Below are 16,757 nucleotides of genomic sequence, written 5' to 3'. Positions count from 1 at the left end.
TTGCGTTTTCTGATAATATGCGACAGGCCGGGTACTGCTGATATAATATTTTGACCACTGTCAGTTACTACAAAAAAGAATGTTAAAAATCAGGGAAATTAAAATTGAGGATTATGTTTATGTATTGTTTTACTCACTTTCAGGTGACTCTACTCACTCCCAGTGTCTTGCTTTTCCTTCAGGGATGGAGCGTTTTCTGTTAGTTCAGTCTGGCCCTCTGATTTTATTCCTGCAAGGAGAAAGGAAATGCCTCGTATGTTTAAGGTAAGCTTGCATACTGTCATTGGATCCCTTGTATGTTTTGTTTCATCCCTTTTCTGCCTGTTCCTAGGGGTCAGGGCTCCTTGGGTTACTGAAGGTACCTGGAGGTTGAGATTTTAGAAGTGCTGTGGGATAGTTTCCCTCCCTCTCCCACTTGCCACAAGAAATCTAGCCCTTTATTCTTATTCAAAAATACTATAAATAGCTTTTTTGCAGGTGTCACATCTTTCATTCTACAGTTAAATCTGAGACTTAAGATACAAATGTTCCTGAGGGTGTCCATTCATTCCACACTAAGGTAACAGGACAGATCTAATTCATAGCTGAAAACAGGGGAAGCTTACAAAGCAGAATGGTACTGGGGTGGGGGGTGTGAAAGAAGAAGGAAAAAACAGTAACAGAGGAAGAGAGACCATATACTTCCGGATCAGACATAGAGGAAGGTCATCGATTCATGGACCTACAGTAGCATGAATGTGCAACTTCTAAAACTAGAGGTACTTTGTAAAATAAGTCTCCTCTGAGACAATATTTTGAAGTCATAATTCAGATTCAAACCAAGAGTACAAAATGGAAAAATTGGGGAAAGATGTTGTTTTGCAAACTCTAAAAAATAGACACTCTGCTCTTTAAAATTCATGTAAAAAATAAAAGTGATTCTGGAATGGATTAAATAAAGTGACAGAGAAAGCAAAGGACTGTTATCCCCTCGAGACCCATATGGTTACAGTCAACCTAGGAATCTTGGTTTAACAAAGGCCAGACAGGAGTATTCTTAGTTCCTTAGTGCAAAGATAGACATCTATTTAGACTGTACCCAACCACCAAGAGACTACAAAGACCTGGCCATTTGGAACTGACTTACAGTGGGAATTTATGATGTCATTGCTGCTAACTTCATGCTCACAAAAGAAAGTTTTATATATTAGAGTTCTGCTAGCTTAATTATATACCTTAAATTTTAAATCTGATTTGCCATTTACTAGTATAATGTAAGTTATAGGCATGTAGCAACCAGGAAAACATGTGTTTTTGAATATTTCTAACTTAACAACAAAAAACTCCTGAACATTCTGTAATATCACAATTGATTATGATGATTGCCATTGCAAAACACATTGCCGTTTCAGAGATAATCTAAAGATGCAAAGCTGTGTGTTAGAATTAAAGCAATAGGGAGACTCAGAGTGGAGGTTCTGGCATCAGACTGCCTGCATTCTACCCTGCTGTGCTCCTGTCCTCTCACTGATAAAATGGAGAGAATAGCAGTAACTACGCACTGAGGTTTCTGTGAGGATTTAATCAATTAACACATGTCAATTTCTTAGAGCAGTTCCTGGTACAGAGTCAGCATTCAATAAATGGTAGCTATTTTCATTTGATGAAGTACAAGATTTTAGGTAGTCAGAGAACACTGGTGGTTTTATGAGGATCAAAATAGAAGTGATTCTGACACTTTGCTTTTGGCCTGCTTCTGATACTCACGTCATCTATTTTACTACCAGGAAGAGGGTAATGTTATTTAACATTTCGTTTAACAATGGTGAGTTTTATGAAAAATGCTAGACAGGCTGGCATAAAGAATGTTTGCTTTCTTATAACCTAGATATTCCTTAAATCATTCTAGGTCACAGCTTCCCAGCTCTCAGCACCTAGTAATAGATATTCAATCCCAATCTTAGCAGATAGCGAGAATGAGAAGAGTGAGTGGGTGAGCGTGCTGAGTGAATTGCACAAAATATTGAGAAAAAGTCATTCCAGAGACCGCTCAGTCTATGTTCTGAAAGAGGCTTATGACAACAATCTACCCCTGATCAAAACCACCCAGACAGCTGCAATCATAGGTATGGATTTACAACATTTATCCCGCTAGGTTCCTACCTTTCACCACAGTCCCAATGTTGAAATCTGAAAACCTTAACTTTATCCACAATTCATTTGTCAGCAAAACCTGAGTGAATGAGGCTTACCCGGAGGTGGAGGGTTGTCTTTCCACTTCTATCCCACAGCTACTCATCAGATTCTCTGCAAAAGTATACTTGATTATATGATGGCTCCCCAGGCCCTGCCTAGAAAGGTGTTTCTTTAATCTACCTTTCAAATCTTTTCAATCTACCTTTTCAAGTCTGAAAAATTATGAGCTCCCAAACACATCTGGCCCCAAACACATAAGGGGTGTGACCTTGTGTGTAACTGTGAACTACCTACCTTAAGGGCAGAGACTGTCTTTCAAATCCCAACGCCCAATACTCAATAAATAAGTGAAAATCAAGTGAATCAATGAATGAAATGCTAAGATCAATACTGAAAGTTTTATCAGTAGACAAGAATACTTGCATTTCTTAAACAGCATTTCTTCTGCATTAGATACTGGTGACAATAGAGCCACTTAGCTATTTCCTCCTGGGGGTCACGGAGCTAGTTACTAAACTTCATGTGTTAAATGCAGATAATTCCAGTTTTTCAGTTATGGAGAGGATTAAATGAGCTTATATATGTAATATCTGTGCTTTGTATTCAAAGCCTTCACGTAATGTGCTATCTTTGCACTTTTTTAGTTCTTACTGTGTTGTGACATACCTCCCTATGCTGTTTTAGCTCAGGCCAAGGTCACCAAATTATTTTATAAAATTTTTTCATTCATGAAACATCACTTATTTATAGCAAATTTGACAGTTTATCATTACTTGAATATTATACTTTCTCTAAGTATTCATAAAGATTACTTTGTAAAATGATCTTTCTGCTGAGAAAAGTAATGTTTTATTATGCTTATTTCTGTAATGTGAAAGAAAAATCCTAGTGCCAATTATTTATTTTTATGTTTCTTTTCACTGTAGTATGCTAAATATATACTTAATTTGACTTCTAAACTTTTTCAACATTGATAAACTTGTCCAGTTTATCTTATTAGCTTCACTTAATGTTTACCCCCCAAAATACTTGATATTTTAATTTATGTGTCAAATATAGATCACAAAAGAATCGCTCTGGGAAATGAAGAAGGGTTATTTGTTGTCCACGTTACCATAGATGGTAAGGAGAGTATTTACTGTTCTGGAATAACTTTAAACTCTAATAGTAATAATATCAGGTTCTTCTCTTCTTTTCTGTAAAAGAAATTTTCCACATCTGGTTCGATGTGTTTTCAAGTCAACTGATGACTTTTCTACTTTCAGAGATCCATAATCTTCCAGAGTCCAAATATCTTTTTAAAAAAAATTTTATTGGAGTGTAGTTGATTTACAATGTTGTGTTAGTTTCACGTGTACAGCAAAGTGATTCAGTTATACATATACATGTACTCATTCTTTTTCAGATTCTTTACCCATATAGGTTATTACAGAAGACTGAGTAGAGCTCCCTGTGCTATACAGTAGGTCCTTCTTGGTTATCTATTTTATATATAGTAGTGTGTCCAACTATCTTCACAAGTGATTTTATCTAATAAGTGCACTGTAAGAACTTAGTTTACCATCTTCAAGTTGGTGCATGAAAGGAAACACTTCTGCTTGAATCCCCCTCCCCCACTAGTACATTGACACCACAAAGAGTAACAACATAAAGTGAATACTTCCCAGATAAGACCGCAGAGTTCTCTGTTTCTGTTTTGTTTGTTTTTGTTTGGCTCTCATGGTTGTTTGAGGGAGAAATGGGGGAGTAGATGAAATGAAGAGGAGTCATTGTAATATAGATGTTCTCTTGAATGTCTTGCACTCTAATGATAAGTTAGTTAAAGGAGAACCTGCATTTGAAGGGCATTAGCTATTCTCCATTGAAGGCTTCCCATGCTGTGTGGGTGACTCAGTCCTGGTGAGGAGACCCATGAAAGGTCCACCAGGTGCCAGCATAAGAGCAGGGACTTGTCTCTTTTTGTTCAGCACTGTATCCTATGCACTTAAACAGTGCCTGGCACATAGTAGTCAATCAACAAATATTTGTGTAATAAAGGAATCAATTTAGTGCCAGAAAAAAAAGGACAGTTTTTTTCCCTAAAGAAGCAGTATATTGGGAATTCCCTGGTGGTCCAGTGGTTAGGACTCGGCACTTTCATTGCCAGGGCCCTGGATTTGATCCCTGTTCAGATCTAGATCCTGCAAGCTGCATGGCAAGGCCAAAAAAAAAAAAAGAAAAAGCAGTATATTTCCACTTGTCAGACATTGAGGGTGTTCGCCTTGCTGTCTGGAATCTCAGGACTGAGTTTAGTGCTTTATTATGCTAATTTTATGTTTAAGGTAATTATGTTATCTATGGAATAATTATCTTTTTTTTTTTTAACCTGTATAATTTTTGATCTCTTATCCTCTTCCTATCCATTTTTGGTCCTTCTCAAACCTACCCTTTGAGTTTATGTCTGTGATTTTATTAGAACCTGATTTAAATCCATTGGAGTAAAAATCGGAAAGAATTTTAAAATAGGAAAACTTTCTTCTGCACAGCAAAGGAAACCATCAACAAAAGGAAAAGGCAACCTATCAAATGGGAAAGAATATTTGCAAATCATAGCTGATAAGGGGTTAATATCCAAAATATATAAAAACTCATAAAACTCAATAGCAAAAAACCTAAGCAATCTGATTAAAAGATGGACAGAGGATCTGAATAGATATTTTCCCAAAGAAGACATACAGATAGCCAACAGATACATGAAAGGTGCTCAAGATCACTAGGGGAATGCAAATCAAAGCCACAATAAGATATCACCTCATACCTGTTAGAATAGCTATTATTAAAAAGCCAAGAAATAATGTGTTGGTGAGGATGTGGAGAAAAGAGAACGCTTGTTCACTGTTGATGGGAATGTATATTGTTGCGGCCACATGGAAAACAGTATTGAAGTTCCTCAGAAATTAAAAATAGAGCTACCATATGATCCAGCAATTCCACTTATGGATATTTATTCGAATAAAACAAAAACACTATCTTGAAAAGATATCGCACCTCCATGTTCCTTGCAGCATTATTTGTAATAGTCAAGATATGGAAACAACCTAAGTGTCTACCAATGGATGAATGGGTAAAGATGTGAGATATATATACATACATACATATATATATATATATATATATATATATATATATATATATATATATATATATATATATATAAAATTCAGCCATAAAAAAGAAAGAAATCTTCCCATTTACAGCAACATGAATGGACTTCGAGGTTGTTACTCTAAGTGAAAGAAGTCAGACAGAGAAAGACAAATACCATATGATCTCACTTATATGTGGAATCTAAACAAACACGTTCATAGATACAGAAAACAATCTGTGGTTGCCAGAGGTGGGGGTAATGGGCAAAATGGGGGAAGGGGTTTTAAAGGTATAAACTTCCAATCATAAAATAAATAAGTCCTTGGTATATCATGTACAGAAACATGATCATAGTTAATAATACTATATTGTGTATTTGAAAGTTGCTAAGAGAATAGATCTTAAAAATTTTTATTACAAGAAAAAATTGTAATTATCTACAGTGTTGGATGTTAACTAGATTTATTGTGGTGACAATTTCTCAATACACACAAATATTGAATCATTATGTTGTACACCTGAAGCTAGTATAATGTTATATGTCAAATATACCTCAGTAAAGAAAATAAAAAAATAAGAAAACATTGCTATTTGAAGGTGACTTGCTGTTTTATTTGTAGAGAAATTACTCAAGTTAATGACACTAAGAAGATTTATCAGATCATTTTTATTGGGAAAAATTTCTTAATTGCGTATGAGTAAAATTTGGAGAACAGTTGAAATAAGTAAACAGAAGTTATTATGAATTTTAAAATGACTTACAAATATGCTTATTTGTGTAGAAATTATTCGCATTGGCTACATGAAGAAGATTCACCAGATTGAGCTTATCCCCCATGGCCAGATGGTTGCAGTGATCTCAGGACGAAGTCACCATGTGCAGCTGTTTCCCATGTCAGCTTTGGATGGACGAAAGACTGATATTCACAAGCTGGCAGAAACCAAAGGGTGCCAGACCGTGACTTCTGGAACAGTGTGCCAAGGGGCCCATACATGCCTCTGTGTGGCTAGGAAAAGCCAAATCTTCTGTTACAAGCTGTTTCAGAGCAAGAAAATTTCTCACAGAAAATTTAAAGAGCTCCAAATCCCAACCAATGTCCAGTGGATGGGCATCTTCAGCGAACAGCTCTGTGTAGGATTCCAATCAGGATTCCTGAGATACCCCTTGAGGAGAGAAGGAATTCCATACAGGATGCTGCACTCCCATGACCCTACACTGTCATTTATTGCACATCAACCAGTGGATGCTCTCTGTGCAATTGAGATCTCTAGTATTGAGTATCTGTTATGTTTTAAGAGCATTGGAATTTACACTGACAGCAGGGGCCTCAGATCTAGGCCAGCTGAACTGATGTGGCCAGCAACTCCAAGTTACTGCTGTAAGGCTATCTTACAATTTATTTCCTTGTCTCTCTGTACATTTCCAACCTTGTTATTACAATTCTATATCATATGACTAAATATTGTTAATGACGGTTTTATTTTTGAAAACTACATCACTGAAGAATTTTCCTAAGTTGTCTATGTCTTTTTAAGTAGAATAGCTCTAAAGAAGTTATATCTAAGTCATACATGTGAAATAACTTAGCCTTTAATTTATACTATATTCATAGGATAATTTACCTTGAATATATTCTTAATCCAGGTTGTTGCTTTTTGTAAGCTCCTAAGTAGATATCTTCATGGTCACTGAAAACCACATAAGCATTAATTAACCATAAGAAATAGTTACTAAGTAGATTACTTTTTGCCTTTTAGATTTAGCTTATGTAAAGTCTACATAGAATGTTCCTAAATAATTTTAGCCTATTTGATATTTCATTGATGCAGGCCATCATTTTATAAATTTAATATAGCATTTTTTATTCACTTAGAGAATAGTAATTGAGCACTTAATATGAACTTACTATGCTAAAAGTTAAGGGCACAATATTAAACATGGTGAAATAGTCTGTATCTTTATTGAGATTATAATCATGATATGAGATCAATAATTAAGCAAGTGCTGTGATAGGGGAGTACAGTATTCTACAGGAGCACGTACGAGGGACACAATCTAAACTGGTGAGTCTGGAAAGGCCAGCTAAAAAAGCGAGAAGCGTTTTTTTCTTTCAGCACTTAAAAAATGTCATTCTATTTTCTTCTGGTATCCATTGTTTCCAGTGAGAAATCAACCATTTTTATTGTTGTTCCCTCTGTCTTTTCTATTTGGCAGACATTAAGATTTTCTCATTATCTTTGGTTTTCAGCAATTTGACTGTGATGTGCTTACATGTGATTTTCTTTGTATATATTCCGCTGGGGATTTTCAGGACTTTTTGGATCTGAAGATTGATATCTTTCATTAATTTTGGAAAATTTTTAGGCATTATATTTTCTAAAAATTTTTTTAACCTATTTTCTCTTTTCTGGAGATCCAATTACATGTATATTAGACCTCTTGACTTTGTTCCACAAATCGTTGAGGCTCTGTTTTTTAAAAATCTTTTTTTCCTTCTCTACTTCAGTTTAGATAATTTATACTGATTGTATCTTCAGTTTCACCGATCTTTTACCCCTGGTTTGTCCAGGGATTTTTAAGCATTTCAGGTATTATATTCCTCTGTTCTATAATTTCAAGTATTTTTTTGAAATTTCCATTTCTTTGCTGGATTTCTCCTCTCTGCCAATTTGTTTATATTTTTTCACAGTCTTAAACTATTTATATAATTATTTATAATTATTCCAACATATGGCCTCTATGGGTCTGCTTCTACTGAATTTTTTTTTTTTTTTGATTAAAGCTGTTATTTTCCTGCTTTTTTACAAGTCTTATTATTTTTTTATCTTTGCTGGACATTATGAATGCTATGATACAGGGACTCTGGGTTATATTATGTATTTCTCTAGAGAGTGTTGTGTGCTTTGTTCTGACAGACAATTAACCTACTGATGGATCACTTTAGTTTTGCTGAGGCTTGGAATTAGACTTTGTTAGGGCGGGCCTATTTTGGCTTTTCTTCTAGTCCTCATGCCCAAAGAATGGCCTTTCTGGGTCTCAACTGAATGCCTAGGGTTTTCACCAACGTCTCTCTACTCTGTCTGGTTCAGAAATCTCATGTCTTTCCAGCACTGTACTACCTATGAAATTTCTGTTCACTCTCAATGCTCTGCGTGAGTCTTGTGGAATCTTGCTCTGTCTGTGTGCAGTTTTGGATTTGGCCAGGAACTTCGAGGGAACAGCTGTGCAGATTTCTGGGACACCTTTCTTTGTGGCTCTTTCCTCTGTGTACTCTGCCTTGCAAATTCCAGACACATTAGAATCTGTTTCTTCTGCCTGGCAAAACTTCAACTCTCTGCTTGGGTTCCATTTTCCTACATAGCAGTTTTGGAGATTTCCGTTAGGCAGAGAAACAGCGGAATGTGGGACCCACCTTATATATTTATCTTCTTTTAGGAATGGCAGTCCTGTGCTGTCTACTAACTAATGCCTAAAAACAGTTATTTCATATGACTTGTCCATTTTTATATTTTTATGTCCATTTTATAATTATTGATGGTGGGAGGGTAATTCCAATAGCAGACAACTCTGTCATAACTGGAAAAGGCCATTGATACTGCATTTTGTGAGGAACTATAATAAGGTCACTGTTTCAGACATGGAGTTCAAGATAAGAGTTTGAGAAATGGGACTGGAGGAGTTCTCATGAGCCAGATCACAGACGCACTGACATGGTTAGAGATGCACTTCAGAAAAATCCCTAGGCTCTAGTGGTGAGGTAAACGATAAACGAGAGATCAGACTGGAGCCCAAGAGACCAACTAGGAGGTCATTGTAGAAATTGTGGATTAAAATTATGTACGGTAGAGACAGTTGGGATAGAGAGGAGACAAATTGAGGGATATTGAGGAGATATAATTGACAAAACTTTGCTTTACAAAGCTTTGATTAGAAGTGGAAGCTCAGGGACCAGAGAATCAGGATTTCCTAGTTGAGCAAATGAGTGATGCCACTGATATTACTGAGATAATAAAACACAAGGTGGGACAGATTCAGATGGGCAGAGGAGGAAGGAATATGATAACTTAATTTTTTTCTTTTTTGTTGAGTCGTTGAAGTATTTGAAATAAAATCCCAAACATTATTTTCATTCCACCTCTACACACCTTAACATACATCTCTAAAAATATGGTCATTTTCTCATAAAACTATTACCACCTCTGAAGAAATTACCAATGATTCTTTTTTACCATCCAATAGTCCATATTAAAATATTGCTGATTATCATAAAGACATCTCTTTTGACAGTGTATTTCTTGGAATCAGAATCCAAAAATGGTCCACACATGGCATGTTGTGGTTAACTCTTAAATATCTTCTAATCCTGAGTGGTTTTCCACACCACTGATTTGCTCTCCTGTAGGATGTTCTACAATCTAGATCTGTCTGTTTCCTCGTGGTGCTTTCTAACTTCTTCCTCTATGTCCTGAATTTCCTACAACTGAAAATGAGCATTAACGGCTTCTAAATAGAGTAATTTCTTACTAGTTTTGTATGTCACACTGAACACATCAGAGCACACAATGTCTGGCCATCCCATTTGTGGTAAAGCTAAAATCAATGACTAGTTTCTGGCATTATCAGCCTGGTTCCTTGGACATGCTGAGTTTGTACTTCCAGTGCGAGAGTAAACAGAGTGAGAGAGAATAGGACATAGGCCAGAGGACCAAGAAACATAAATATTAGAGAGGTGGTCAGAGGGCAAGAAGCCCACAAAGGAAACTGAGAGGGAGAATTGTAGGAGGCAAGTATCGCTGAGCTTTCAAGTAAGACAGAGACTGAAACATGTCTGTTGGTTTTAGGAATAATTGACAGTTAATGACTTGTAGTGAGAGCAGTTTTAATGGATGGGTTAAGACACAAGTCAGATTGCCATGGACTGGGTGTCAGTAGGGCTGGGAAGTGGAGGATGTGAAACGTAAATGACACTTTCAAGAGTTGGCCACAGGAAAAAGGAAAGAGTGGCACAACATGAGTGTAGGAAGTGTTGTTAATTATATTGCTGTTGCTTTAATGGGGAGACATATTCATGTTGAGGTGAGTATTTAGGAGCCATAAGAGGTTATTATTAATAAAGTGGAAAGTTCCAAAAATGTTACTGGCTGGAAGTTCTTTCTGCTTTGTTCATTAATTTCACTCCCCAGATATACTTTTCTAATCTTACACCATATTCTTTTTGGGAGTTGACCTGGTTTAGGAGCCACAGATTTTGAAATGTTATGGAATTTCTTAAAAAAGCTGCTGTTAGATGTAGGTGTTAGAAAGATTTTTGTCAGATTTTACATACGTGTTGTACTATATAATTGGACCCATGTGCATCATGTATGTGCCATTTTAATTTATGTTAACCCTGTGTATCAAAAAAAAGATTTTGATAATTATAATATTATTATGGGATTCTCTTTGGATTCCACTCTGAAGGTGTTTTTATAATGTATTTGGGCGTAGCAGATATAATTAATCATGAATACCATATGATTCCATTTATTTATTTATTTATTTAACATCTTTATTGGAGTATAATTGCTTTACAATGGTGTGTTAGTTTCTGCTTTATAACAAAGTGAATCAGCTATACATATACATATATCCCCATATCTCCTCTCTCTTGCTTCTCCCTTCCACCCTCCCTATCCCACCCCTTTAGGAGGTCAAAAAGCACTGAGCTGATCTCCCTGTGCTATGTGGATGCTTCCCACTAGCTATCTATTTTACATTTGGTAGTGTGTATATTTCTATGCCACTCTCTCACTTCGTCCCAGCTTATCCTTCCCCCTCCCCATGTCCTCAAGTCCAGTCTCTACCTCTGTGTCTTTATTCCTGTCCTGCCCCTAGGTTCTTCAGAACCATTTTTTTTTTCTTTTTTAGATTCCATATATATGTGTTAGCATACGGTATTTCTTTTTCTCTTTCTGACTTACTTCACTCTGTATGACAGATCTAGGTCTATCCACCTCAATACAAAAAACTCAATGCCTTTTCTTTTTATGGCTGAGTAATATTCCATTGTATATATGTGCCACATCTTCTTTATCCATTCATCTGTTGATGGACACTTAGGTTGCTTCCATGTCCTGGCTATTGTAAATAGAGCTGCAATGAACATTGTGGTACATGACTCTTGTTGAATTATGGTTTTCTCAGGGTATATGCCCAGTAGTGGGATTGCTGGGTCATATGGTAGTTCTGTTTTTAGTTTTTTAAGGAACCTCCATACTGTTCTCCATAGTGGCTGTATCAATTTACATTTCCACGAACAGTGCAACAGGGCACCCTTTTCTCCACACCCTCTCTAGCATTTATTGTTTGTAGATTTTTTTGATGATGGCCATTCTGACCGGTGTGAGGTGATACCTCACTGAAGTTTTGATTTGCATTTCTCTAATGATGATTAGTGATGTTGAGTATCCTTTCATGTGTTTGTTCGCAATTTGTATATCTTCTTTGGAGAAATGCCTATTTAGGTCTTCTGCCCATTTTTGGATTCGGTTGTTTGGTTTTTTTGATATTGAGCTGCATGAGCTGCTTGTAAATTGTGGAGATTAATCTTTTGTCAGTTGCTTCATTTGCAAATATTTTCTCTCATTCTGAGTGTTGTCTTTTCGTCTTGTTTATGTTTTCCTTTGCTGTGCAAAAGCTTTTAAGTTTCATTAGGTCCCATTTGTTTTTTTTTGTCTTTATTTCCATCTCTCTAGTAGATGGGTCAAAAAGGATCTTGCTGTGATTTATGTCAAAGAGTGTTCCCCCTATGTTTTCCTCTAAGAGTTTTATAGTGTCTGGCCTTACATTTAGGTCTTTAATCCATTTTGAGTTTACTTTTGTGTATGGTGTTAGGGAGTATTCTAATTTCATTCTTTTATATGTAGCTGTCCAGTTTTCCCAGCACCACTTATTGAAGAGGCCATCTTTTCTCCATTGTATATTCTTGTCTCCTTTATCAAAAATAAGGTGACCATACGTGCGTGGGTTTATCTCTGGGCTTTCTATCCTGTTCCATTGATCTAAATTTCTGTTTTTGTGCCAGTACCATACTGTCCTGATTACTGTAGCCTTGTAGTATGGTCTGAAGTCAGGGAGCCTGATTCCTCCAGCTCTGTTTTTCTGTCTCAAGATTGCTTTGGCTATTCGGGGTCTTTTGTGTTTCCATACAAATTGTGAAATTTTTTGTTCTAGTTCTGTGAAAAATGCCATTGGTAGTTTGGTAGAGATTGCATTGAATCTGTAGATTGCTTTGGGTAGTATCGTTATTTTCACACTGTTGATTCTTCCAATCCAAGTACATGGTAATTCTCTCCATCTGTTTGTATCATCTTTAATTTCTTTCATCAGTGTCTTATAGTTTTCTGCATACAGGTCTTTTGTCTCCTTAGGTAGGTTTATTCCAAGCTATTTTATTCTTTTTGTTGCAATGGTAAATGGGAGTGTTTCCGTAATTTCTCTTTCAGATTTGTCATCATTAGTGTATAGGTATGCAAGAGATTTCTGTGCATTAATTTTGTAAACTGCTGCTTTACCAAATTCATTGATTAGCTCTAGTAGTTTTCTGGTGGCATCTTTAGGATTCTTTATGTATAGTATCATGTCATCTGCAAACAGGGACAGCTTTAAGTCTTCTTTTCAAATTTGGATTCCTTTTATTTCTTTTTCTTCTCTGATTGCTGTGGCTAAAACTTCCAAAACTATGTTGAATAATAGTGGTGAGAGTGGACAACCTTGTTTTGTTCCTGATCTTAGAGGAAATTGATTCCTTTCATATAGCATTTTTGAAATGACAAAATTTTTGAAATGGAGTACAGATTATACTGATTCCCAGGGATTAAGGAAGGAGGGGAGGATGGAAAGGAGGTGAGTGAGATTATAAAAAGGCATGATGAGGGATCCTTGGAGTTATTTTGTATCTTGACTGTGGCTGTGAACACCTGAACCTACACAGGTGATATAATTGTATATACCTTCACACATACAAACAGACACACACATGAGTGCTAGTAAAAGTGGGGAAATCTGCCTGAGATGGATAGGTCAGCTCTATCAATGTCAGTATGCTAGCTTTGCAAAATGTTACATTGGGGAAAACTGAGCAGAGCATGCAAGAGATCTTTCTGTGTTTTTCTTACAACTGCATGTGAATCTATAATTATCCTAATAAAAATTCCAATTAAAAAATGAATCATGAACCCCATGCTTGCTGTCACCTCCTCTCCTTTTCCCAGGTTACAATGCCCCATATCTCTCAGTGTACAGTGAAAATGCAGTGGATATCATTGATGTGAACTCCATGGAATGGATCCAAACCATCCCCCTCAAGAAGGTGATTTGACATTGAGATCATGTGACTGATGAATTACTGACTGAAAATGGAGACTCAATTGTGCCTTTGCTGGACTTACTAATGTGTACTTGGTGATTTGAAGGCTTAGCTAAGAGTGAAAATAACCACCAAAACCCACATGGGTTAATTTTTTTACTAGTACAAGAGCTATTTTGTGATATTTAGTTGCACTATATAAGGTAGGATTATCATGATATAAATAAATGTACTATTTATTTATATAGATAATATAATATGAATATTTATATCATACATTATAGATGTTACTTCCCACATTCAGTTTAGTTACTTGTGTTTATTACTAATTTTCACTTAGTATAATTTTGCATACTGTGAAGGAAAATTTTACTGGCAAAAAAAAAAAAAAAAAAAAAAAAGGAAAAGTATATAGCCAAAGCTGTTTTTAGGATTCTCAATTAGATTCTCACAGATTCATAATAAAATAAAAATTTTGTATCTTTACTACAAATAATTTAAAATTTACGTAAAATTTAGAAGTAGAAACCTCTATTTTGTTAAAAGACCACTGAAGATTTAAGAATGATTAAATTCTGGCATATGTGGAGTATACGTAGCAGGAGCCACCAAAAAGGAGTTTATACAGGAAAGGATGAAGGAAGTATTTACAATTATATGTGAGATTTTGCCTCACTTTAAACAATATAAGCAATGGGAAAAGCTTTTGTAAGGACGGTCCCACTATATAAAATATTAAAATACACTTTTCCAGCATTCTAAACGTGAACCAGTCACATTTATTGTTTGATAAAATGAATTCACAAGGCAGATGAATCTTCTCAGGATAATGTTTTAGTTACTAATAATGTTTTAAAAGTTAATATAAAAATTAAATAGATTGCTATTTAAGTTAGTAATGTTCAGATTTCTTTAATCTATGATATTCATGTTTCTGAAATTTTATCAATATGAGTTTGTAACACCATTTATTTTCTTTAATTGATGTTTTGGGGGTCTTTTTTTTTTTGAGACTACATTATTCTGAGGGGGGAGTTTAAGTAGAATATACTTATTCTTAATTCTTTGTATGTAAGCAAATAGTCATAACTTAATTTTAAAAAAGTATTCATTGAAATGGTAATCTTGCTTTTTTATTATTTTAGGTTCAACCCTTGAATAGTGAAGGATCCCTAAATATTTTGCTTTTGGAGACAATTAGATTAATATATTTCAAATATAAGAAGACAAGTAAGAAATGACTTCTTAGTAGAAGTAATTCTAAGAGACCATGTCTCTAACTGACTGCCCAAGGTCACAGAGCTAGTGAGTGGAGAGGGTCTGATTTGGACACCTGTGCCCCTTACACACAGTCCTGGGATGTGCTCCCGGCAAAGTGGTTCTCCTTCATCCTCGCATAGCAGTAGAGATAAAAGCATTTACTTGTGGCACACTCCAGCTATTTTTAAGCAGGACTGATGGTTGGACATAAGCACCTGGAAACACTAATCTACCATTTGAATGCTCACTGTGAAAATTCATTCACTTCCCAGCAGGCTCTGCGTCCAGATGTGCTCCAAGCTGCAGTGCACATGGGGGAGCAGACGCGGCCCACCCCACCGCCCTGCTCCAACTTCTCCCACCTACATTTTAGACTCTAGCAGATTTACAGTGTGAGAAAAGCAACAGGGATTCATTTATCTTTCTTTCTTATTTTATTTATAGGATGGAATACTTAATGTAGCAGAGAATTATTTTGCTGGGGCTGCTAAAAAGTGCCACAGGGTTGGACAGCTTAAACCACAGAAATGTATTGTCTCACAGTCCTAGAGGCCAGAAGTCCGAGATCAGGATGTCAGCAGGGTTGGTTCCTTTTGAGGGCTGTGAGACAAATCCTTTTCCCGGCCTCTCTCCTAACTTCTGGTGACTTGCTGGCAATCTGTGTGTTCCTTGGCTTTTAGATACATCACCCCTGATCTCGGCTTTCATCTCCATGTGGCATATCCCCTGTGCATGTCTGTGTCCAAATTTCCTCTTTTTATAAGGACACAATCAGATTAGGGCCCAACCCAATGATTTCATCTTAACTTGATGATCTGCGAAGATCTTAATTCCAAATAAGGTCACATTCACATGCTCTGGGGGGGTTAGTATGACAACATCTTTTGCGGGGACACAATTTAACCTATAAGAAGCTCTCTTATTTTCTTTTTGTAGTCTAAGACACTTTTGAGTGTTTCTGGGTGACATTTTGTTGACTTCTAGATATTAAGAACTTAAACAGAGTAAGTCTTAAGTCTAAAGAGGGGTGCATCTTTCCCCAAGATCAGAAGAGGCAGCAAGTAGAGAATGACTTTTACCTCCAGGAGAGAAGAAGTGGGGTCTCCTTACCCCACCGCAACACCTCTTCCTCCAGCAGTGGACCTCAGAAATGCTTTGCTCAGTTACAATTATTGTAATTGTTTTCATTTACAGAATGACTGGCCCTTTATGCTTGCCCCTGAAGCATAACAGACCGTTTTGATACCCTTTAGCCACAAAAATCTGATAGGAGAAAAACATAGCATAGAAATGTGAGGGCAAATCGAAGTGGAAAGACACCAACATGATTGACCTCTCCTTCCAGTGAAATGATGTCATTTCATAGATAAGAGTCACAATAAATTCATTTTTAAGTGTTGCTTGCACTGAACATTAAATTCTGTTCATTAATACTCTGCTTCTATTCTTGAGAAATTTGCCATATTCATCCATTTTTAACTTCAAAAAATCAGAGCAGTGTGATATTTGTGCAGTTAATGAACAGTTGTGAAATTAACATGAGAAACTGGGTGGGAGGCCTCTTAACAGTTTAAAGAATGACATTGCTTTTTTTGTTTTAAAATACGTATAGATGGAGATGAGCTGGTATTTCCAGAAACATCAGATAATCAACAGAAGCAAATGGTCCGACACCACAGCAGCAGGCATCGTTATTCCTTCCGGGTTCCCAGAGGGAAAGGGATGCTACTGAAGGGGCTCTGATGACCACCCTCTCACGTGTGGTCCAGAGGGACCACTTGAGGACCACGTGATATTTGATGTAATTCGGAAGAAAAAGAAATAAATCTGTGAAACTCAGGTGGAGAC

General features: G+C 36.3%; 1 protein-coding gene across 1 annotated transcript in view; it reads left to right on the top strand.

Annotated features, from left to right (window-relative positions):
* Nucleotides 1–8,848, top strand: part of LOC309664276 (serine/threonine-protein kinase MRCK alpha-like) — a 42,708-nt gene extending 33,860 nt beyond the window's left edge. Inside the window, exons 6-9 of the mRNA XM_082469459.1 lie at nt 183–264; nt 1,889–2,105; nt 3,235–3,297; nt 6,084–8,848. Of these exons, the coding sequence (XP_082325585.1) occupies nt 183–264; nt 1,889–2,105; nt 3,235–3,297; nt 6,084–6,757 (1,036 nt within the window). The 3' untranslated portion in view covers nt 6,758–8,848. The remainder of the gene's footprint in view (nt 1–182; nt 265–1,888; nt 2,106–3,234; nt 3,298–6,083) is intronic.
* The last annotated feature ends 7,909 nt before the right edge of the window (nt 8,849–16,757 follow it).

The sequence above is a fragment of the Balaenoptera physalus genome (genome assembly GCF_965194825.1).
Source record: "Balaenoptera physalus genome assembly, chromosome: 7".
NCBI classification, from domain to species: domain Eukaryota; kingdom Metazoa; phylum Chordata; class Mammalia; order Artiodactyla; family Balaenopteridae; genus Balaenoptera; species Balaenoptera physalus.
The sequence above is the reverse complement of the archived record's forward strand: the minus strand, read 5'-3'. Positions and strand labels throughout refer to the sequence as shown.